Below are 25,536 nucleotides of genomic sequence, written 5' to 3'. Positions count from 1 at the left end.
GTCCCGCCGGCACCGCAGACTACTGGACTTTGAAAGCATACTTGCCAACTTACTCAGCGGACATATCAAAGTCGCCTGAAAAATGGTTTCCCCTTCGGGCACCCAGTTGACGGCTTGACCCCTCGTTTGGGAAATGTACGATATACACACACACGCACACAGAGTGTGTTTGCAGAACGATTGTGGGTCAAGGTGACAAATGGCAAACACCAAATAAATCTTGCGTGAGCTGACCTCCTGCCAAGCAACCAGCCAACAATTAACCCACATCCTTGTCTACTTACTAACATCGACATTTTTCTCAACATGTTTTACAGCCAGAAGAGCAGCAAGCTCAAGAAACAAGGTTGGAGTTGGTGAGTACGAATTAAAATGAACTTTATTTTCATAAAAGTATGACTTTATCTTGCATATTTAAGATTAATGCTATTTTCATAATATAATCTGACATTTTTCTGATAAAATTAGAATGAACTATTTTTGGAATATTCTTCAAAATTTCTTTACTTTGGTATTCAGATTATTTTTCTTATAAAATTATCATTATTTTGCATTTGAATCAAAGCGTACAAAATAACAATTGATGATGTCAGCAGGTGACATGTTAAAGTCCAGATAAGGTCTCAGAAAAACGGAATGCAAACGTGATGATTTCCCCTCATTCCACAGTTGATCCCGCGTTCATTTTCTTCCTCCATTGACAACTGCATTGCATGTGATTAAATAACCTGAGCAAATAATGATATATAATTTGCTCTTAAAGGCCAGATTGACGTGTCACTTAATCCAGTTAAGAGCGACTGACTACCTGACACCCGGCCTGAGCGGCGGATTAGCTACGACGCCTTCGCTGAGACCGTCTTAAACGAGATTAATGTCAGCGCGTTGACCCGCGTGAACGTCTGCATTAGCGATGGTATTTGAACACAGCGCCGCCTTGGGCTGATCAGCTGCCGCCGTGCTGGCATGTGGACGCACATATATAATTATATTGCATCCGACAACAAGGATTTCGCTCATCTGCATGCTGCGAATCGGCCTTGGTAATGTTTTGGGTGGCGGGTTCTGTAACGTTTGTATTTTTAGAGTGTGTTGCTGACCGATAAACATGCTCCATAGGACACAAGTCGCCCCCAAGCCGAATTTTGGATATTATATTTTCCTAAAAAAATCATGCCTTTATTGTTGAAATATTCTAGCTTTACATATATGTATATCTAGTTCATAGATATATATGTATACAAACATTTTATTTTTTTTTATCAAAGTGAAGCAGGACATTTCGTGCCAGTCAAAATTCTGATGCTTTCAAATACTGAAATTGTAATGTACAGTAAATATACATGAGTGAGAATCGTATTGGTTTTTCACATCCACCACAATATGGGAGAGGCAACAGAGCCATATATTGTTTGTTTTGTTTTGTTTTTTAAATCAACCGCTTTCTTGTCACAGTTTGTATTTTTCCATGACTGTTGTATTTTGTTATTGCGGGAATGGGCTGGAGAGCGTCTGCGTGTGCGGTGCTGTGTGGTCTCAGCGAACATCGGGGTAGAAAACGCCTGAAAGTCTGACATCAACGATAAACTTTTCCCTAAACAAAACACAGCACACAAATGTGTTGCTACAGGTGACAAATGAAATAAACTTTAAGCGAATTGGAAGCGGCAAAGTCATGGTTACTATCACAGGCAGCCCAAATAACTACATATACACATATATACATATAAACACACACACACATATATATATATATATATATATATATATATATATATATATATATATATATATATATATATATATATATATATATATATATATAAACTCTAAACTACACAAAAAGATGGTTGTAATATTGGGGGAAAACAGTCATTATGAGAAAAAAGTTGAGCTATTACATGTAATACAAAATACAAGAATAAAGGAAATAGTAATATTCTGAAAAAAATGTTTGAACATTGAATATTTTGTGTATTATAATAAAAAAAAATAATAATAATCCCTTAATTTTACAAGAAAAAAATGTTTACATTTTGTGAGAGTAGTTCATAATAATATGAGAAAATATTTTGTAAGGATAAAATTGTAATCTATGCAAAAAGGAAATGACCAATGTTGGCGCACCTGTTTTCTAGGTTTGGTCATAAGACAAGCTGGGCGCTTCGGCACAATTATTGCATTTTCAGGCGAGTGGCAAAATGGCTGCCCCCTGAGATAGATAAAAACGACTGGATTTTGCTGCTTAATTCACATTCCACAAATGCAATTAATCAGAAAGCCTAGTTGGGCTGCAAAAAAAAAAAAGGTTGACTTGACTTCCTCTAATTAAACTTTGATTTCTCCTCCAAAATCCTGTTTCTACCTCCCGTTGATGATAAGGTCAGCTGGGACTCTTTCTCAAAGTGATCTTTTTGTGAATTCAGATAAAAAGTATTAAAAGTGTCATAAATTTCATCTCTGCCTTTTCTCCTTGTTGAGCGCGGAGGGGAAGGCGTCCCAGAAATGTATTTTTTCCAAAGATTTGTGAGCCTTCACTTGGACCGTGGTCCCCCCCACTTGCCTGCTCGCCTTTTCCCACAGACCTTGTGAAGCTAAAACACGTCCAGTTTACATCTCAACTGTGCTGAGTTGCAGCAAAGCGTGAAATGTTTCCACTCGCTGGCGGAGCGTCTGCTTAATTTTAGCTCATTTTTATAGATGTCAGAATATTTGGCCTGAATTAAAAGAGCTAATCAGACACTGGTGTTTATAGTCTACATCAGTCTTTCCCAAACTACTAAAACCCACATGACTTTTTGCATTGGAATGATGCTGGCACACCTTCGATGACCGACACTCTCACCCCTACCTACCCTTATCCCAATCCTAACCCCAAAACCTTAACCCAAATGACTAGCAACTAGCCGGAAAGCCAATCACCTAAACCCAATCCCAAAACTAATGCCTATTGTCTAACTCAACACAGTTGTAACTCTAACACCAAACAACAAGTAATTTAACCCCAATCCTAATGCTAAGCCTACATCCAAATGTCTTAACCCTAATCCTAACACTGACAGATACTAAGACAAATTCTAAACCCAATGCCAATTCCAACCCTGAACCCTAAAATGTAATGCTTAACCATAACCACTAATCCTTACCTAAACCCCTAACACTGAACAACTAGCAACTAACCCTAGCCCTAATCCCTAATTCCAACACTATCCTATCCCCAACAACTAAACTTAACCTAACAACTATTACCTAATCTTGAATTTTACTGCCACACTCTAACCTAAACAACCAGCCACTAACCCTAATCCATCACCTCCAGACCCAATTGGCAACAAATGCTAGCTCTAATTCCTAACTCCATTCCAAACTCCAACTACTAACCCTAAACGACAAACAAGAACTACCAATCAAATTCAGGACCAGAAGTACATTTAAAACCTTCCAAAGAACAAAATCGTCTTGAGTCCCATAAGTTTGTGGACGAGTGCCAGTTCCAGCTGATCGTCTGGCTGATGTCATGTTTACACAATAGACCAATATTTCACTGGCCTGTCAAAGCAGCCACTCACCTGCGTTTATTCAACCCGAGAGGAATTCTTCGGCTGCCTTGCGCACGCACACTCACACAATGATCTGTTTGTCTGTCATTGAGGCCAGTCTTGTTGTGCATCTAATGGACTGTCTAAACATCACTTAGCTTTTAATGACTGGCCTGCTGATGTTTGCTCAATTTTGATTGGCGGACAAATTAACGGCCAATTAACAACAGTTAAGTTAATAGTTAGCTGCTATGTACCCTGTGAACTGTACAGTATTGGCTGGGCGATTGAACAACACTTCAAATATCCTATGTTGTAATAAATTCCATTTCCTGTTTTGGGGTTGTCATTGCACTCTGCTGTCTTCTGTGGTTAGAAAAATATACATTAATTGTAGTATGTGAACTGTAAATGATACTTTTTGGTAACCTTGCTGCAAGGTGAATTTTCGCAGTATTTGTGAGTTCACAAATTCCGGAGAATACATCTTGTACCAAGACCGTTGATTTCTACCGAGCCCAAACACTTGTGGTGCGGACCAATCACAGAGCGACATTGTGTTTGGGGGCGGGATATGCAGCTGTGACAGTCCCAGGAAGCGCAGACACCGTGGGAACAAATTAATGTAACATGGACTAATGGACGCTGCAGTCAATTGTGTTCTTGCAGAATTACTCACCGTTTCCCTGCTGAATGTTGAACAGCAGGACTTCGTGCATTTTTACCTGGTAAAGATGTTCGTGCTTTTTTGTTTTCCTAAGAGGAGACCAAAAACGACGTTTTCATCCGTTGCCGTGATTGATTCAAACAAATGTGAACAAGATGCCATATCGTCCAATCAGCTCAAAGTATTGTCCAGAATGTTCCGCCTTTGCCAAGCAAATCACCGCGGAGCAATCCCAGATTAATATTGTAGATAACTTTCTTTAGTGAATCACAATTATCAATCTGGCTATTGCCAGGTTAACTTTTTGGACCTGAAGTGAAATTGGATAATCATCTACAAATTATTTTATTATGGAGTCTTTGACCATATATTGGGCAAAGGTCATGTACGAATGTGGTCCTTGTAAAAAAGTGGATGGATTGATTCCAGCCCCCATTTTAACATAGTGACCTTATCGCGGCTTGATGTTATTGAGTGGGCACGCCGCGTCTCCAGGCACACCCCGATTAGCAGAGAATGTGGGGGGGGGGGGGCAGAGCCCGGCAAAACACCCTTTTCGTTCCATTTATTTCAATTAATTTTTTTTATTTAGCAAAATGAATTATAAAATATAAATGAATTCATTTATAACCCCATTATTTTACGAGCTTACGTTTTGCGGCTTTAGAGTAACTTTTGGATTTATATAAAGAAAAATTAAAAACAAAGTGAACTTTACACTGACTTGATCTTCCAGTCGTGTCAGCCTCCTTGGATGATTTCTTTTGTTTGTGTCATTCAGGTAGAGTTCAGGTATGGGATGCATTAGCGGACTACGCGAGCACACACATCAAAGGGAGAGCGGCGAGGACATCAAATTCAACTTCAAACAAACTGTAAAAAGAATACAATAGAAAAATAAAATCACGGCAGAAATATGTCAATATTTTCTTAAGCCGAGGTCAAATATTTCATCTACTTCAACTCATTTTTTGATGTGACAGGTCGAGGTACAGCATACGTGGTGTCAGGTTTGCATTGTACAGATAAATGAAAACAGATGCGGCTTTGTACAGCTTGCACTTTTTCGAGATGAGGCGATGACGAGAGGCATATTTTCATAACTATTTTGTCAGTCCTGGATACTGAATCCCATCCAGACGTCAATTTTCCGTACCCTTGTCCTCACCTCGTGGGCGAGCTGGAAACTGAGGTAGACCCAGCAGGTCGCCAGTCAATCACAGCACAAATATTGACCAAAAATAAATAAATCGTTCCCGTTCCCATTCACGTTCACACCTAAGGAGTTTCTTCTTCAATGAATGTGACAAGCTTTGTACGAAAGTGTTCAAATTAAAAGGAATTGACTGCATGAAGTTGCACCTTCAACTCCAGTTCTGTAGGTGGCGGTAATGGCAGTTAAATATTCATCACTGCAATGAAAAAAATAACTTTGTTTTGAAAAAAAATAATAATAATCAAAAATCAAAAATAGAGTAGTGCGTGTCTATCTGCCTCTCCCTCGCTTTTCTCCACTGTGTGGGGCAGCATACCCTGTGCCCCAAGTTACCACCTGCACAGTGTTCAACTACTGTATGTAATTCATGCTTTTTTTTTTTTTATAAGATTTGTCTCATTCTGATGTTTTTAGCGTTATTTTGTTTGTGTATCTGAATGTCAATTCTTTGTGTACTTTTCCATGGTGTGGGGCAACAAAGCCTCTGCCCTAAGCTACAGCCTGCGTATTGATCAACAACGGAACTGAAAATTTGTCTCATTCTGCTGCTATTTGCAGTTATTTTGTTCGTATCTTTCTGACTCCAGCAGATTGAGACATCATGGAAGCTACTGAAAAGGCTTCATGATGGCTTTGTTTGAGGAGAAGAGGGATATGTGTCATAGTGCGCTACCTGGACACAAGTCGAGAATTGATCAACCTCGGCTGGATCACCTGGGTGAGGGTGCCCGAAACAGCCCTATACCCCGGTTACATCACTGATGATTTCTATCTCAGTACTGACTACCGCCCGTCCCCGTCTTTTCTCTATATATGCAGGGAAAGTAGCAAAAAAAATAGCCTGGGGATCGGCTACCGCGCTTCTGTTTTACACTGACTTCAAATGTCTCTTAAACGGACAGGGTTATTTTCGGGTACAGTCAGTGTAGTGAAAGAAAGGAAAACACAACAAGTCCCAACACGCCCCAGAGTGAAAACAGAGCTGTCGACACAAATCCTCAAATAATCTTTCAAGGTGTTTTTCGTCTCTTCCTCCCCTCTGTTGCAGCAGACAGGTGATACAATGTCTGATTTAAAACCCAGCAGCCAATTAGCGCTGCACATGTCCGTGTGTCCCGCCGCACGTAGATCAAGTCGGCTCGACGAGTGGGAGCTGTTTGGCCCCGAGCGGCGAGGGATGAATTACTGCTCGTTTGCACTTCTTCACTGGAGGTCCCCCATGTTTGAGGATGAATCTGTTTCCGACGTTGCCAAATTGTACAGCTTGACTGATCACCTTGAAGTTGGCCTTGTGATCGTGTAAGATATACAGTCCCCCCCCAAAAAAATAATCATCTATCAGAGGTTAGAATACGACCCTGAAACGATGGCAACGGTCCATGGATGTCAGGACTTCTTAATAAACACCGCTGGTAGTTTGAATTGTTTATCTACAAATTAACATCTTCATCTTCATAATAATCTTCAATGTCTCCCTCCGGCCTTAGGATCTTTTCATGAGTTCTGAATTATAGTAGGCATCCATCGAATGTCACGTCGATCTTTGAAACTGGTGTCAGGGGTTTCTTTCCAGAGGGCACTTCGGACTGAGCTTGTGGAGGTCGTTTTCAGGGCCCCTAAAATTCATAAATCTTCACCAACAAAGTTTTTAGGCATCATGAGGACCCCAAAAAGGTGATTCATTTGTCAACCATCTGTCTCAGACAGTAGTCTGCAACCAACATATGAGCCATAGAATTGACCAGAAATAGCTGCTTCAAACCAAAAAGGCCACCATCCTCTTAGTTTTGAGCAATTAACTTTTCATGCAATGACCGCCATCACATTTGGTATCAATCTGGGAAGCAGGTTTCGGAGGCTACTTTTCAAGGGGTGTGACTGCGAGTGACATTTAGTGGGATTGTGTTTGGGATGTAAAGTTTCACCAGTATACATGCACGTTTGCAAAAACTGATGCATTTTCAAGCATGTTGAGACCCACAACACGGCGATTCTCTTGTCACCTGGTGCTTGGGCCCTCATTATAATTGGTGGACATGACACCATGATCCCACTTCACTTAACCCACTCACCAAGAGTCACTAATCAAGTCCTTTGAATCAAACATCCTGTCCCACTGACAAAAAAAAACAAACAACTTTGCTCTTTGTCTTTGTTTTCCTTCTCCACGCTATCTGCTAATGAGGACTCGGGGGTCGACGTAATTGTTGCAGGAAAGCCGCGCTGATCAGACGTGCAATTTGAAGGGGGGCGGGGGGTGCATCGGATGACCTCATCCCTTTGGTCCAGCAGGCGGGCAGGCAGAGAAGCAGGGAAGTGCCTCAGGCAGGGCTTTTCTGATTTTGTCTTCTTGGGTCAGCAACATCGCATGTGTGCGATGTGTTTTTGCGTGTCAGGTGAGGTCACGACAGAGAGCCGACGCCAGCCGTTGATGATGACTGTGACATGATTGGACCTCCTATGGATGATTCCACTTCCAGTCAGGGAGATTTACTCCAGTCGGAGCGGTCCGTCTTATCAAAAGTTCTCACAGCAGGACGCTGATTAAAGGCCCGTGATTAAATGGGACGGTGGAATTAACTCATTGTCATACGCAGGAATTTGGAATTGGACATTTGGAAACTCCCATTCCCGAGCAATGAGACAGGGAACTCCTGGATGTCATTTACAGCCTTGAACACAAGCAACAGATGTCTTTTATTAGGTCAACATGATTTAGTAATACAACAAATCATGTGATACATTGATTCAAGATCAATTACTGTAGGTCCAAACCACATGACGTGCAAATCCCACCAGACAACGGTTGTTCGGTTGTATAGCATGTGTAGCTATAATTATACGACCAAGATTTGGGAATATATAAAATCTGGTTTGCAATTTGAAACAAATTGGGGGGGGGGGGGGGGGTTCCTATGGTATTGCACCGCTCCCTGTGGTCGTGGGCTGTCATCCCTCTCAGTGTGGATGAGCTTCCCCTTAGGTGCTTTTCCTCACATGGTTTCTCTGTGCCCTGCCATTATCTTTTTACATAGTTCTCAGGTTGTGTGCGAGTGTGGGCGTGCTCATGGGGATGTTGGAGGGGAATGTGTGGGTTTTCTTTTTATATTGTACAATGAGTGTTTTAATTACACAGCACGTGAGTTGCATTTTTTATGTATGAAGAGTGCTACATAAAATGGGGCACAAAAGTATTTGGCCATGGCCATTGACTTCCTATTGGATGTTGGCCAAATACGTTTTTACCCAACACTCGCATTTTTTTTTTTAATCCTCTGCGAAATTTGACAAATTTATTGTGTATTGCTCCAAACTTCATTTTTAAGAGAGAGAGGCTGCAACAGATTGAGGACATTTGCATTAATTTCAATGGGGAAATATGATTTGAGAGTTAAGAGTACAATCCTGGAACAAGGTAAACTTGTATCACAAGGCACCACTGCATATTTGCAGCAAAGAAATTAACTTTGTTCAGCGAAGTGCGATCTGCTCGAGCTGACGGGGCACTGCCCCAATGCAAAAAATTAAAAATTAAAAATCTTCATGTCTTGACGGTGACTATTTCCAGCACATCAACACTGTGCAAACATGCTAACCTGCTAGCAGCTGAGGACTGGATCCTTCTGGATAGCTCAGAGCACTTCACAAGCCGCCGCTCAAACCACCAAGTAAATCCGACGACAAGCAAAGCATCACACCCTCCGCCGCGGAGAGCAAACAGCAGATCTTGCGCTCACAAAGCGCTCTCTTTGCCACTTAAGACAAAAGCAAACAATAGCACTTCATAGACACAGCGGTCGCCTCTTTATACAGTAAACAGGGAGTAAGACCATTATCAAAGAATGAAAAGAAAGAAAGAATTCCCTTCATCTTGGACCACTTAAGTGTTGGATTCCCTGTAATTACATGCATGGAGTGGATTTATGGCCTTTCGGTTTATTGGAGTTGTGAGAACAAACGCCAATTTGTACTTTGCAATACAAGACAATGTTTTTAGTTGGTTTTCAGAGCCACACGATAGGAAATGAAGCGTCTTAAAAATGTCAAGTCAGCCAGTCAGAGTTCAGTTAAATTATTTTAGTACTGTACAATTTGACCCTGTTAGAAACAAAAAAAGAAAATAACGTTCGCTCGATCTCGCAAAACTTTCATTCGAGGAAATGTAGTTTAGAATCAGTCGTCCAAAACTATCTGGAACATGAAGTGATTTCATCAAACTTTTTTTTCCCCTTCCACATCCCCTTTCCAAAATGGACAACACTCACCACAGTAGTAGTAGTGGTCATAGTAGTGATAATCACAGTAGTAGTGTTAAAGGAGTGTGGTATAAATTATATTCTATTAGTGAGGGTATTTTTGGAGGATATCTACACAAAGGTACACATTACCCTACCAAAATTGCTCAGCGTGACCAATGTTCATCTGTTCCTAAGGAGACCAACAACACCTTTGCACCACACTGCTAATAACACCAGTGTCATTCAACCGCAGGCGCTGGTGCAGGGACAAATTGTAGCGCCCCAACGGGAAGCCTTGAGCGGCATCATTGTTCTTCAGCGGAGCAGAACTCTTGTTGATGGCGTCCCAGTAGCCGTTCAGATAAAATGCACATCAAAGCTTTACGTCGTGTGTGTGTGTGTGCATGCAAGGCTGAGATAATAGCGAGCCTTTGATGCACACCAGCGATTCGCCTGCCATTATTTCCTTTCTGGGCCTCCTATGAAGAAGAAGAAGAGGTAGACGACGAAGAAGAGACGACCCTTATTGCCTGCTCCCACTGTGTCAATAATGGAATTGTTTTGGAGACTTCCTGCACATCTCTGGGCCTTCATGCGGGTGTCCTTTCATGTGTCAGCCTATCTGGGCCTTCCATCTGCTTCTGTAGCATGCGAACGAACGCTCACACGATGGGTCGAGCCACGACTGCCGAGCAAGCCAAGTACTCAACTACTACTCGGCATCAATGCATTACTCTTATACACACACACACACACACGACATGAGATATTAATTGTAAATACACAGTTGAACCCTGATATTTGCAGGGCTGGCAGGTGAAGAGCAAAAATCCGCAAATAATTGATGCCAATTAATAAATGTATTGAAACTTTGTTTTAAGAAAACGTAATGAAAATATGTGGTGTTTTCAATAAAAAACAGGTGTGGGCTCTAAAAATAAATAAATACAAATATTTGAAACGTATTGAAAAAAAATCTGCAAATAAGTGAAATCCATAGGTGCCAGGCCGCAAGTATGTGGGGGTCCGCTGCGCTATTTGTGAGGAACAGGGACCAGGCCAGAATACAAATAGCAATAATGGTATAGCCGAACTGACATCCATTCTAAATGCATTGAAAAAAAAACCTTGGAAAAAAATGGCGACAGACCACCAGTAACTGTTTTCCACAAAACCCTGACCTGCAAATTGGTGAATCTGCAAGTGCCGTATCACAAGTATTCACGGGTGAAGTAACTGCCCTTGCTCGCAAATATAAAAAATTATCTTAACCGCTTATCCTCACAAGAACCCTGAACTGGTTGCCAGCCAATCGTAGGGCACACAGAGACGAACAACCATCCACACTCACAAGCACACCTAGGGACAATTAACCTGCTATGCATGTCTTTGGAATGTGGGAGGAGACCGGAGTACCCGGAGAAGACCCACACAGGCACGGGGAGAACATGCAAACTCCACCCAGGAAGGCCGAAGCCTGGACTCGATCTTGCGTCCTCAGTACAGGGAGGCGGACGTGCTAACCACTCAAGCACCGTGCCAAAAATCCATAATCATTTTGTAAAATATTACAGATTACGCTGTTTCTTATTGTTAGCAATAAGCGGACTTTCCTAAGACAAACTAATGTTGTTTGAAAAACCAAACATGGAATTCACTTTTATGTTTAATTTGACAGTAATCTTTAACTGAGGTTGGCAATCTAAAAAAATAATAATTCTAAAACATCCATTGCTTAAAGAGTTCTAACTACCAAAACATCAATGCCATTGAATTATTAGAATTTTTTAAAGCAGGAAAGTAACTTAAAAAAATAAATAAATAAATAAATCACATTTTTCATGGATTACAAAACAAATTCTCGTTATTACAACTTCATCAGGTGTTAAAACTCAAACTATGCCTCCGAAAAAAAAAAACACAGTAGAAAAGTTAATTGACAGTGTTGTTTTGTGCTAAAGTAAAACGTAAAAGCCGATAGAATAGCACACCATGGACCACTTAAACAAAAGTACTTGGCATATTTTAAACATGGACATTTCACACCTATTTTTTTTCTCTCCACCAGCTCGTCTTCTTCTTGCATGTTGCTGCCAAAAAGATGTCAGCTGGTGGAAGAGCGTGAAAGAATGTGGAACGAACTCCACAAAATCTTGGCAAAGTGCCCCCGAAATGAGAGTAGACCCAAGAAAAAGACACGTTTTTTTCTTTTTTGCCTCATCATCGTGTCATCATACTCATCAGGCACTCTCGCCCGGCCCGCATCCTTCTCCAAGGGAGTGGCGCGACGCTTCCTTTCTGCTGACTTTTGTGGTGCCCTCACCCACATTCTCTTAAATGGCCGTGAAGATAAAGATGGCCGTGCGATAAGAGAGCGTGCACCCGAGGAAGATGAAGCGGCCGACAAGGAAGGCGAGCGTGCCTTGGCCCTTTGCGGGTACTTCAATTTCAAAGAGGCTAGCGTGGAGAAGAGTGGCTCTGGCGATCAAAGAGGACTTTTTTTTTTTTTTTAACACGATACATTACATCAGTGATTCTCAAACGTTTGCAACAAGTAGCACTTCCAAAAATACTTCTTCAAGTACCAACAACACCATGATGACCAACATTAGAACAGTGTAGTGGGCCAAACACTGTGCTTAATTAATATGTAGTACCCACATGTTTGAAGCGAAAAAAATGCAAATGTTAAAGTTAAATACAACTGAACTTAAATGAACTAAACTTAATCTAAACCAAACCCTAAAAAAAGTGATTTTGTGTACCACTAGAGGGAGCATGTGTGCCACTAGTGGTACCCCAACTGCACTTTGAGATGTACTAATCAGTAGTAACCATGACAACCAAGCAATTATGTTTCTTTAGGTCTGACTGAGGGTCTAGTTCACATGAAGAACTTAGATGTGTGTATTTTGTTGTGTGGTCATAATGTATCTTCTTAAGTGCGATCAACATTATACCCTCTAATGATATGCTGTGATATATGAACCATTCTAGTCCTCCTTAGTGCAATACTTACTCAAAGTGTACCTTTATCAGGTTAAAAGCTCAAGAGTTAAGTCATTCTGAAATAACACACACATGCACGCACACACCTTCGCTATTGAGTCCAACAAAGCACTATTGTGCCACATTAATAAGATTTAACACGGGGCTTATTTCTCGATTGGTTCTTGTTGGCAGCGGTTCCTATTACAACATCTTTCATCTTGTTATTTAACCTCCAGCGCATCTCAACTGGATCTTGCTTGTCAAATGTGAAATATGTCCAAATTATGGAAATCATGCCACTTGACGTGCTTTCAACGCAACCGCAACAACAGGACTTATTTTATTGATGAGTTCTATTCACATGAGTCTACTAGCAATGAAAAAAAAAAATAATGAAAATATCCTAATTTATGAAGCAGTCTAGTAATATAAAAATTAAATCATTGTCAAATTTTTCCCTAATTTATCACAAACCGCAACTCATAATATTGCAAAAAAACTATTTTGAGTCATCAAATAATACAATCAGCTCGACCTATTAATGCCACCATACTTTGCCAAAGCTAGCCGAGTAAGAAGTTACCTTTTTTTTTTTTTTAGAAAAAGTTTGACAATAGTTTTAGGAAAGAAATCATATATCTTGTATTTTCCAATGAAAAATGTCCTAATATATTAGAAAGTGTAATATTAAGGGAAACAAAAACGCTTTTTTGGCACAGCCTACAACGTCACAATTTTTTGTAACACAAATCTGAGAAAAAATTGTATTTTAAAAATTAAAAAGGCCATTTTTTTTTAGACAAAGTCCTCACTTATATATCAGATAAACATGTCACATTGAAAGTCTCAATGAATAACGTTACTCACAATGCTGTCAACATTAAATTATTCTTGCACTGTTAGTTGACTATCATGCGTTTTATTTTCCAAAATGCACAAAAATGGTTTGGAAAATATCATGTCAAGATTTGTGTCTTTATGCTTGTTCCATCAGAGTGACCGGGTGTCATGTTTGTCTTCTGGCTGCCCTCAATGACGAGAATTTACGCCCAGTGTCAAGGCAGGGAGGCACCAGAAGAAGACGGCGGTCGCATTTGGGCACCTCCCAAACCTTAATCATAACGCCACGAACGAGCGTGTGGCCTCAGCAAACGTCTCCCTCATCAAGTCGTGCGGCTCGTGTACTTGGAAGCAGAGTTTATTCAATCAGCAGTTTACATTGTCTCGCTGTTTGCTTTTGGCGAGGCGTCGTGTCATTACATGTCATTTCCACGTCTTTTATGGATTTAGGTTTTTCGAGCATTATTTTATGAGCGTGAATCACGGCGGCTGTGCGCAGAGGAGCCCGTGTGTTCTTTGTGCGGCCGACCGGGCCCTGTTTGAACAGGTCGGCGTATTGGAATGACACGCCGAGGTCCGCTTGATCCCACCCCCAGAGGGCATCCAAGCTGAAGACCACCCAAAAGCTGCCGGCCACAAGACAGACTTTCCCGGTGTTTGTTTCCCTTTTTCCATCTTAAAACATGCTTAAAAGTTGGTTTTGTTAAATTTGCAACAATTTAGTTGGATAATTTGGGAAGAATTGCAGGCAGTTGGGTTGTCGGCAGGGGCAAAATTTCAACTGAAGGGGGGGGGGGGGGGGGGATTTTGTTTTTTGTTTTTTTTTGTTTTTATCAATCAACATTTCAAAGTTGTAATTGATGGCTAAAAGCCCCGTGATACTGATGGCTCATGGGTTGCACTCTGACTTGCCCCTTGATTAATTGAAAAAAATAAAAATAAAAAATAATAATAATAATCATAATAATCATAATAATAATAATAATAAAATAAAACATCTTGTGTTTGAATGAAAACAAATTCTGAAAAAATATTGGAAAACAAACTAAATCTGCCAATATGCCTGCAATTATGGAGGAGTTGACTGCAGTTTTAAGTTGTAATATCACCATTCACCACTAGATGGTAGACAAGGCTTCAGTACATCTTATACTGCCTATAAAACACTTCGCCAAAAGCAAATAGCGAAAGCAGCGAGACAATGTAAACTGCTGATTGAATAAACTCTGCTTCCATTGTAGGCCTAATATTTTTTGCTGATTTACTCTTTCTTTGATTGATTTGTTTTGGTTCACTTCTAGACACATAGGACATTATGGTGCCATGAAAGGCGCAAAAAAACATTGCTACATATCGTAATATCAGTATTTTATCCGACGTTCCAGCGCAGAATGACTGATTGCATCACAATTTGCCGTAAAATCAAGTCAAATGGAACCCTGATCAATATTATTTGGACAGCATAAAGATGTTCTACTTTGGCTCATTTTTTTTTTTTCTGTGATCAGTGCCGCTTGAAGGAGCCGCCACAGTTGAGCCTTGTGTTCCTTCTTGCCACGTACTTTTACCTTATCCGCAAGGTCAATGCGTATCTGATTGACAGAGCTGTGAATAAACTCCAGAGGCCTGCAGGCACGGCAGAAAACGCATCCAAGAGCCCCCACAAAAAAAAAAAAAAAAAAAATGATTCAAATATTCTTGCGTCTTTTGTCTATTGTCATACTTTGAATTTCATGTTTAAACTTGACTGTCAGCTTTTATTTTCTCCCATCAATCACTTTTACTGGAAATTAATATCTGTCTTCAATATAACATTAAAATAAGCTATTAATTAGGTATTGATTTAACAATGTTTGTTATTGTGGTTGAAGTGGTGTAAAAATTACAATGTTTTTATGCCTAAAAATGTACTGTAATATTTTAGAATAAAATAAATTACATCTTTTTAAAATCAATACAAGTAGCACTATAATTATTATACTAATTTAGATCCCTAAAGGGACACTTATGACATACCTGTGTAATACTTATTTTTATATTATTTATACCACATTTAAAAAAAATAAATGAATAGGCTAATAAAATAGTGTGAATTTAAATTGTAGAAAAAAATGAATAAAATATTCCGTGTACATATTTAATAAATTATTAAAGTTAAAATTTATGTATTTTATTTTTAATAATGTATGTGATTAGAATTATGTATAACTATGAAACCAGTGATACAAATATTTTAATTTTATGTTTAATACAACAATTTTTCACTGACTTTTAAATTTTATTCATTTATTTATTCACTCGCCTATGTCTTGTTATTAATTTACTGATGTAAAATGTATTTACTTGTAAAAAAAAAAATACTTGTATATTCAATTTAAATATTTGCTTTGTTTTTGTTTTTCTAATCTTATTCTTTACTGCATGACCGAATTCTGTTTCATGTACAGCATTGTTGTATACAAAATGTATGTTTTAAAGTGCTTTATAAATAAAGTTGAGTTGAGTTAAAATGACAAAAAGTGACAAAAAACGTAAACCACCCTGGTCATATTTTTACTAGATAGAGTCAGAGTAATCTGATTTTAAAGTTTAATTTTAACAAGGGAATTTGAAAAATACAACTTTATTCTAATACCATACCTTTTGTTCTGGAAAATACACCTTTTGTAATAGTAAAAAGGGATCCCTTGGGACCCCAGTTTGAGACTCAGCACCGTATGTGAGCCGGGGGGCCTGTTTCCCCTTCGCACTGGTCATGTTGTGCCAAAAGGCAGCAGTGAGGATGTGTGTGGCAAACAAGCAGGAGAGCCCCCACCCGCCACGCAAACCCCCCATTCTCCCACCCACCTTCTCGGAGCAATCAGAGCATGGAGGGCCGAGTTGCGGCTTTTGTCTCTCGCTGCTCCTGCAATCGGCCCGCCAAGTGGCAAGCTAATGACCACGGCATCCTTGGAAGGACTCCAGAAGCTCGCTCGCTCACTCGCTCTATGAACGACAGAAGGGCAGACGTTGAGTTGTAGTCATACATCACGATTACCGGCCACATGGCTATTGACCTGGATTTGTTTAGATTTATGTTGATTTTTCAGAAATTCAACTGACTACGCAAACAGCCACATAGCTTTATGCGTAGATGGCGATGCACTTAGTGAGTTTCTTTTGATTTTTGCGGAATTCAAATCACTGCGATGACATCCACATGCGGACCACCGCATAGCTTTATCCATAGTTTGAATCTACTGCATTGTTATGCATTGTTTTAACTATTATAAAAAGACCCAAACATATTCTTGTTGTTGCATTATCAGAAATTTTGCATGGCTCTTCGAGGACTTTATGGGGAAAAAAATAAGTGGCCCCTGATACAAAAAAGATCACCCTCTCCCTACAAAAAAGGTCTGTTTTAACTAGCTTTCAGGCATCTATGCCAGTTTGACGTGTCAAAGAAAGCACTCAAGAGGTGCGGCGTTATCACATTTTTCCCTTTGATACGTACATAGTTGGAATAGCAGCAGTGCCTACATCACGGCTCACATAAATCTAAATTGGGCCTGGGCCAAATATGTCTACACAACATCAGCACGCCCTTCTGACTGAGCAATATGTCATCAACAAGTCTGTTTTCAACATGGAGATTTTATATTTAAAAATTAGTTTAAAGTTTAGCTCGAGGTGGCTGGCTGCTGCTCACTGGATGACGGCTGCAAACAATTATGTTGTTATGGCGCCCTCTATTGTCCAAACAATTAAAAGCAGGAAATTTGAAACGAGGCCAAAACAATCGTCATTTAAGTGGTTTACTTCCTTCTCCTAAATGCTTGAATTGACTTGGCAGACTCTCTGTAAACCCTTTCACACAAAAGCTGGGCTACGTAGAAGAAAAATACATTTAGTTTGTTGTGTATTTATGAAAAAGATGACTTAATAAATAAATTCATAAATCAATAATTTCATTTCTATTAAAAACATTGTTGAAAGAACAGGTTTTCACACTTTAAATGTAGAACATTTTGAAGAACATTGAGTCTTAAACATAATTTAAAATGAGGGACAATGCATAGCTTTAGAGCCAGCATTTATCTAGGACTGTTTTGAGTTTTCACCAATTTTAAAAGCAGTTATTTATTTATTTATTTTTATTTACGTTTTTTTTCACATATTAATTATTACGAAAGTGTTGCTATTGGTAATAAACATCAACATTTCATAGCCCTATATGAGCACTATTAATTGTTGTTTACATTGCAAATATGATGTGAACACAGTAATGCGGAAGTATGTTTCATAACTAAATAGTTGATTGAACATTCAAACTAGACAATATACTTAATATTAATGTTACATTGAACATTCCTAACTTATTAACATTTTACACCAAACAAATGACAACATTGCAAATTGATTACAACCAATAGTTGTAATTATTATTATTATTATTATTATTATTATTATTATTATTATTATTAATTCAACATCTGGTGTAATAACCTTATTTATTGATTGATTTTATTATCTGTTCTTATTGCTGCTGGAAATGTAAATTTCCCAGAGGGAGCCATCCTAAAGGGATCAATAAAGTCAAGTCTAAGTCTAAGTCTAAGACCACATTTATACCACATTTTAAAAAATATATGAATAGGCTAATAAAATAGTGTGAATTTACTTAGCTTAAGTCTAATTGTTAACTTCTAATGTAGCTACTAGCTACATGACTGTTGAACCTGTTACCTGTAACCTCGTATTGTCAATGCCCAGTCAATTAACTATTGGTTAAATAACTACATCATGAGAAATATTTTACCTTTTTGTGCCAAAATAACCTGTGTTACTTTGGCTCCTTCTCCTACTTCTTTGATGGGGGCCCGCTAAAAGGACACTTCCGGTTTACCCGGAAGTGAGTGTAATACCCAAAGATGGCGGAGCAAGGTCCGATGGCCATAGCGATGCGGCTACGAAACCAGCTGCAGACCGTCTACAAACTGGACCCGCTAAGGAATGAGGTAAGCGGGACGTGCATCGTGGGGGCGACCGCTCGGGAGGAGCCGCGGCCGGCCGGGTCAAGCGTTTACGAAGCGGACCCTCGCTCGCTCGCTTGTTGTAAGCGGAGCTGATGGGGAGAACCGAGAAGGTGGCGGGGAGGAAAAGGAGGAGATGCTGGGGGGAAAGTGAGCGTGTGTTCCGGTGTCGGCGAGTCAAACCCCCCGCGACGCACAGGTCCGAGCGGGGGAGGCTGCGTTGGCCAGTTCGACGCCCGGCGATCCTTCGTTTTTTATCGGCTTTGGAGAATGTAAACACTTCCGCGGAGCTTCTGCTGCTAGCTGAGCACACGCGCCCGTGTGGTCTTGTCACTGGCTCGCCGCACGTATCGCGGAGCTGCAAAAGTGCGAAACGTTGCACTCGAACTTGTTTTTATGGCATGTTTTCATTTTGATGTTAGTCACGTGAGGTGGTAAAAGTGATTCGCCCCCTTCCTCTTGTCCGTCCGTCCGTCATTCCTTCCAGGAGGAGGTCGAAGTTCATGCTCATTCACACAGCTTGTGCAGCTCTGTCACATGGCAGGTCCGCGGTGACAAAAAAGGGACCGACATTGCCACAATAGCATAATTACATATTCAAACAAGCAACCAATAGCAAGCAAAAATGTGTTAGTTGGAGTAGGGTGGAACAATGTTGAAACAATCAAATTGTATTTTTCTCCCCCTCTGGTGATCTTTTTTTTTTTAAACGCACATTAGAAGACCATGACTTCATTTGAAGTCAGCTAAATGTTTTGTCACCCATTTTTACCTGAAAGTATGTCCACGTGACTGGAAATTATAATCAGGCTGGTATCCGTGTCATATTAAGATGTTTTACGATGCGAGTTGTGATGAATGTATTTGTGTCCTTTTAAATGAAACAGTTCCGCCATGAATTCGATGTCTCTGTTGCCAGGAGGAGGTGAAGTTGAAAATCAAAGACCTGAATGAACACATCGTGTGTTACCTGTGTGCCGGCTACTTCATTGACGCCACCACCATCACAGAGTGTCTGCACACCTGTGAGTTCCCAGACATGTTTTGTTTATGTTTGTAATTTTTTTCAAGGTGGTGGAGGGGTTGTATGTCTTTAGCTTTGTCTTATTTTGTCATGTTGTCAAAAGAGCTAATATTGGTCGATTAAATAATTGGCAGGCACGAGTAAAACAAAAATACTATCGACTACCTTCTCTCACATAAGGCTCATAATTAGTATTAGCTAGCTAGCATGCTAGCCAAATTGACATGACATCCGACTTGGGCAACCAAATACACAAACACAAACGCTATGATGTCAGTAAATTCACCTTTTGGCATTTATACAAAAATAACCTAACAATACCAAGCTTCCGCCAGGTGGCGCCAAAGCACTACATTTATTGCTTTGGCCTAAGCTCAAAAACAGGAAACATTTTCACCCAAAAATGGAGGATATGTCCCGCACACCCACCAAAAAAAAATAAATCTGCAAATTCAATTTAATCAAAAAGAAAAATGTGAAATATTTTGTCAAAAATTCTCCTATGTGCCTTTGTTTGTACTTTGCAGTCTGTAAGAGTTGTATCGTCAAATACCTTCAGACCAGCAAGTACTGTCCCATGTGCAACATCAAAATCCACGAGACGCAACCGCTGCTCAACCTTAAGCTGGACCGCGTCATGCAGGACATCGTCTACAAGCTGGTGCCCGGCCTACAAGAAAGTACGACGGCGACGATGACTCGTTTTTGTGCAAACATCAAAATAACAAAACTAAAAAATCCTAAACTCATTTTGCTTGTGTTTGGGACAGGTGAAGACAAAAGAATAAAGGAGTTCTATCAGTCGCGGGGGTTGGAGAGGGTTATACAGCCAGCAGGAGACGGTGAGGATGGCAATAATATCATAATAATATTTCTTTTGTTAGCTTTGTGATATATTTTTGCATTCCTTAATTGTCCCACAGGGATAAGTAACTTTTTTTTTTTTTAATGTGAGTTTTTGTGTGAAAGCAACAGGAAAAGCTTTTGTTCACAGCCCTAACATGTAGAGATTTAGTTGTATATTTTTGCTCTAATTTTCGAGGAATATTTGGAATTTAAATGAATAAATTCTGATATTACAGAGGAAAAAGTCATAGATTTGGGAAAACGAAAAAGTTGAAGATTATAGAAAAAAAGTTGTCATGATGCGAATAAGTCATATTTTAAAAAACAGTCAACAGGAAAAAATATTTTGAGGAGAATCTTGTCTGTTTTGGAAATAAAAAAAAAACTGAAGCTTATTAAAATAGTCATATTTTCGAGACGAAAAAAATCATAATACGAAACAATCATTCGAAAATAATCTTTTTTTTTAATGTATTTAAGGAAAAAAGTTTTATAATAATGAGGAAGAAAAGTTGAAGATTATAGAAAAAAAAGTTGTCATGATGCGATAAGTCAGATTTTAAAAAACAGTCAACAGGAAAAAAATAATTTAAGGAAAAGCTTGTCTATTTTGGAAGAAAAAAATCTGAAGCTTATTAAAATAGTCATATTTTCGAGAAAAAAAAATCATATTTGAGGAAAAAAAACAATCATTCAAAAATAGCACTTTTTAAAAATGTATTTAAGGAAAAAAAAGTTTTATAATAATGAGGAAGAAAATAGAAGAAAAGTTGAAGATTATAGAAAAAAAAGTTGTCATGATGCGAATAAGTCATATTTTAAAAAACAGTCAACAGGAAAAAATAATTTGAGGGAAATTTGTCTGTTTTGGAAAGAAAAGAAATCTGAAGCTTATTAAAATAGTCATATTTTCGGGGGGAAAAATCTGAATATTTGAGGAAAAAAACAATCATTCAAAAATAGTCTTTTTTTTATGTATTTATGGAAAAAGGTTTTATAATAATGAGGAAGAAAATAGAAGAAAACTGCATATATTTGAGTCGATTTTAGAAAAATGCATGCTACGCGTGTTAGCATGTGCTTGCTAACATGAACGCAATCGATATGTAATGAATTCCATTCGGATTGTTGATAACGTCGCACATATTGTTTTTCTGTTCCAGATTGCGTATCAGACGCGTCAGGTTTACCGTACACCAGCTTCGACCACTCCAAGGCTCACTTTTACAGATATGACGAGCAGGTGTCGTTATGTTTAGAACGGCTAAGGTGAGATGCGTGCTTTTCATAATTTATTAGGAATTATTATTATTAGTATGAATCATCTTTTTTTTGTGTGTGTACAGTTCATCACTCGCAGGGAAAGAGAAGACGAAACTTGCATTGCAGGTCAGTCGCACGTGCACACACAAAATGTGTTGATAAAAAAAGTCTACACACCCCTGTTAAATGCCAGTTTTTCCCCACCATTAATGTGACATAAGCTATACAACTCAATGTTTTTTTTTAAGAGAAAGTGAAAAACATTCAATTTTTCATCAAGTTGTAGAAACATTTGATTCAAACAATTTCCTGTGTGCGCGCAGCAGAAGTTTGTGCGTTGTTCTGTGCGAGCGGAGGTGAGGCATCTACGCAAAGTGCTTTGTCATCGACTCAACGTGGAAAAACATCAGGTAGGTCGCTCGCTCACTGTTTTGTTATTTATTTATTTTTATTTGTCATGTTGATCGTTGTCGTTGCATTTTGTGTCGCAGGTCCAGATGTTATTCAACAACGAGTTTTTGCCCGATCACATGACCATGAAGCGCTTATGGTTATCACACTGGTTTGGAAAGGTGATGTGACGCATCAGTTGATATATACATCAGCAGTAATTACATGTGCAAAATTTACACAAAAAGTAAAAAAAAAAAAAAAAAAAAACCTGATGAAAATAAGTAAAATTTTACAAATTAAAGTAAATGAAACAAATTATTATAAATTCTAAAAAAATGAAAATATAAAATCTTACAAATATATCTTGCAGAAAATATAATTAAAAAAAAAATAACTAATTAATTGAAAAATACAAAGTACATAAATAACAGTAGGTACCGGTAATATAAAAGCAAAACAAAAACAAAATTCAAATAACTAATTAAAATGCAAACAAATATATATATGTATATATAATACATATATCTAATACAAATAACGACTGAAAATAAATGTCATGACTTACACTTATATAAAATACTTCAAATAAAAAAATGATACCATCAAATAATTGAAATAAATTAAAATCAACATAACAGTATATAAAATACATGAGCAAAAATAATAAAAATCAACACAAAATACGTATAATATTTAAAGGACATGGGGATACATATTATTAAAAAAAATAATAATATGCATAAGTAAACAATATATAAGTCAAATACAAATAACTATCAGGGATATCTGGCAGTATGTAATTTCCCGTACAGGACATTTTTAACAAGATGTATCAACATTTTGAGTGGGTTCCAAAGCTCAGGTTGAAAAAGATGTTGGACCACATATGTGAACATGAATATGTATTCATTGAAATGTTGTTGTTTTTTTGTGTGTGTGTGTATATGTGTCAGGCGCAGCCGCTAGTGCTTCACTACACCATCAAGGACAAACGTAGCAGATAGGACTCCGTTGGATTTTGGCATTCCTTCCTTCACCAACACAGCTGTACATATTTTGTACAATACATAATTCTATTTTAATAATAGTGTTTGTGTACAGGAACTTATTTTCTCCTTTTTGTATTTTTGAAAATAAATTAAAAATGTCAAATGAGCAAAGGCTGCCCTCTTTTATTTCACTGAAAAAGAAATATATTGACTTAGAGATATGGATGGATAGATAGATAGATCATAAACTTGTTAGAAGTCGACTGAGGGGTATAAATCTGCTGAAGTTTCAAATTGACGTAGCATGCACCAGCGATGCAGTGACATATCTCCTCCACAAGATGGCGTCCTTGCGCTTTTTACACAACGCGACCAGCTTCCTCCTTCATTGTCACGTGATCATATTCCGCTCATATTACCGCTTTTTAATAGTCCAAATGTTCTTGGTGGATCGTTCGGATCGCCGTGGCACAATATGCTACTTACATTTAATTTATATACACATAAAAGTGTCATGGGGTCGTAAATAAACACTCTGTTAACGTGTTAATGCGTCTTCTCTTACCCGGTGGAGCAAAATGAAAATGTCGGCCTTCCTAAAAGGCTGGTCGATGACAGGCCGGTGAGGTTGCGCTCTCTCTCGTCTCGTGTCAAATGATCTGCGCCGACAAAATGCTCACAACAAGCACAAGGCATAAACACAGAGAAATATTCAATCAATGAAAACGCAGCATTGTTAGCTGGACAATTCGGATTGTGCATGTGTACCTAATCGAGTGGGAAGGAAGAATATTGTATCTGTTAAAAAAAGGGAAAAAAAAGCCGTAATTCATCCAGTCCATCTTGACGCTATAATAATTATTAGTCGTGGCAGGAGTAGGAGTCGTAGCAAGAATAAATACACATACCCACAAATAAAGCAAACAAAATAATACATTAACACATACCTATCACACTTGCATTCACACAATAATACACACATACTCACACAATTATACACAAACATTTTACATACACGCAATACACACAGAAAATCAAAATAGTACACACATACGCAAAACGTAACGCACACATACGTTCGAGTTTTTTTATGCATAATAATAATTAAAAAATCTGAGTGATCATAATCATAAATGCCACTTGGGTACCTTCCATAGCTCATATTCTGATGATGACGTAAGTATCGCTTGCCTGCATCCACTTGACTTGCCCCTAACCCCCAACAACCCTCCCCGGTTGCCGCCTAATAAAATGGGGGTGGCCACTTGGCCTTTGACCCCGTGCGCTCACAGCCCCACATCACTCACAAGGGCCTTTTTATATTCAGTTATTGTTCTCGTCAAAAAGCCAAACATTGTCTTAAAAATTTAAAATGTTTTTTTTTTTTTTTTACTGTTTGTTGCTAGACATGTTTTATCACAAATTGTTTAAGCTTTATGTTTTTATTTTCTCCACTAAAACGTTTGTTTTTAATCACAAAATCTGGATTTACATGTTTTTCTTTTTTTTTCCCATGTATTAAAAAAAACATATTTTGCAATACGTGCTTTTTGTTTTGTTGTTTATCTGATAAAAGGATGCTTTTTTTTTCAAATTCACAAAACATGTCTCTATATATATTTTTGTTTTCCATGCAGGTAAAAATAACTTGCATTTTAAACTATACATCCTTTTGTTGTTGTTGTTTTCATTTTGTTCTGCTTTATATACAGGACTGCCTCAGAAAATGAGAATATTGTGATAAAGTCCATTATTTATTTATTTGTAATGCAATTAATAAGCAAAAATGCCATACATTCTGGATTCATTACAAATCAACTGAAATATTGCAAGCCTTTTATTATTTTAATATTGCAGATTATGGCTTCTTTTTTTTTTTTACTTGGTCTGAGGAAATATTTTAATATTTTGAGATAGGATATTTGACTTTTCTTAAGCTGTAAGCCCTAATCAGCGATATTAAAATAATAATAATAAAAAAAGGCTTGCAATATTTCAGTTGATTTGTAATGGATCCAGAATTAATGACATTTTTTCCTGTAATTGCATTACAGAAAATAATGGACTTTATCACAATATTCTAATTTTCTGAGACAGTTTAAATCACAAAATGTTCAGATATACATGATTTTTGTATTAAGATAAAAGATTTGTTAAAATCACAACATTTAGATATTGCATTTTTTTTTTTTGTAAACAAAATGTGGGTATACAGTACTTAGGCCTATTTGTTTTCTGGGCGGAAAAAAACAAAAAATGTTCGTTTTTGTCTTTTTGAAATGCCAACATTTGGAGATGCTTTTGTTTCGTCGATTGTAAATGTTCAGCAGGAAGTTGCACAGCAGAAGAAGGCTGCCTGCATGTGGCCCAAATGTCGCATGTGCGTGCCTGCGTGTTCTTCTCGGGGCGTGTTGACTTCACACGGGCCCATTTGCTATTCATGGCCTCCCACCTCGAATCCCTCCCTGACTCCCACCCGGTTTTGGAAGGCCGCCAGATGCGTGGCAATGTTGCT

The 25,536-nt window shown here is 38.4% G+C and overlaps 1 protein-coding gene and 1 long non-coding RNA gene across 3 annotated transcripts in view; one reads left to right on the top strand and one right to left on the bottom strand.

The window, feature by feature from the left end:
- The window catches only part of LOC144026062 (uncharacterized), a 32,244-nt gene extending 13,887 nt beyond the window's left edge, over positions 1 to 18,357 (bottom strand). Inside the window, exons 1-2 of the long non-coding RNA XR_013285035.1 lie at positions 18,293 to 18,357; positions 16,339 to 16,476 (exon numbers count right to left, since the gene is read on the bottom strand). This is a non-coding gene — a long non-coding RNA (uncharacterized LOC144026062). The remainder of the gene's footprint in view (positions 1 to 16,338; positions 16,477 to 18,292) is intronic.
- On the top strand, positions 18,331 to 23,192 carry pcgf1 (polycomb group ring finger 1). 2 transcript variants are annotated; one of them, XM_077532561.1, is made up of 9 exons: positions 18,331 to 18,491; positions 19,426 to 19,531; positions 20,058 to 20,210; positions 20,301 to 20,372; positions 21,540 to 21,645; positions 21,723 to 21,765; positions 21,966 to 22,049; positions 22,131 to 22,211; positions 22,986 to 23,192. In XM_077532561.1, exons 1-9 carry the CDS (start codon positions 18,405 to 18,407, stop codon positions 23,034 to 23,036), a joined length of 783 nt encoding a protein of 260 aa, XP_077388687.1. In that variant the 5' UTR covers positions 18,331 to 18,404; the 3' UTR covers positions 23,037 to 23,192. The 2 variants fall into 2 exon arrangements, with proteins under 2 accessions (XP_077388687.1, XP_077388686.1); XM_077532560.1 differs by having other exon boundaries at positions 21,963 to 22,049.
- Positions 23,193 to 25,536: the final 2,344 nt, after the last annotated feature.

The sequence above is a fragment of the Festucalex cinctus genome, chromosome 9 (genome assembly GCF_051991245.1).
Source record: "Festucalex cinctus isolate MCC-2025b chromosome 9, RoL_Fcin_1.0, whole genome shotgun sequence".
Lineage (NCBI taxonomy): Eukaryota > Metazoa > Chordata > Actinopteri > Syngnathiformes > Syngnathidae > Festucalex > Festucalex cinctus.
This window is presented reverse-complemented; position numbering and strand designations above follow the sequence as displayed.

What these genes read in the sequence shown, in the direction of transcription:
- pcgf1 (XM_077532560.1), top strand. Translation starts at nt 18,405, where the DNA reads ATGGCGGAGCAAGGTCCGATGGCCATAGCGATGCGGCTACGAAACCAG. An exon ending in TTATGTTTAGAACGGCTAAG is followed by an intron (nt 21,646 to 21,722) that starts GTGAGATGCGTG and finishes GTGTGTGTACAG; the next exon opens with TTCATCACTCGCAGGGAAAG. An exon ending in AGACGAAACTTGCATTGCAG is followed by an intron (nt 21,766 to 21,962) that starts GTCAGTCGCACG and finishes GTGTGCGCGCAG; the next exon opens with CAGAAGTTTGTGCGTTGTTC.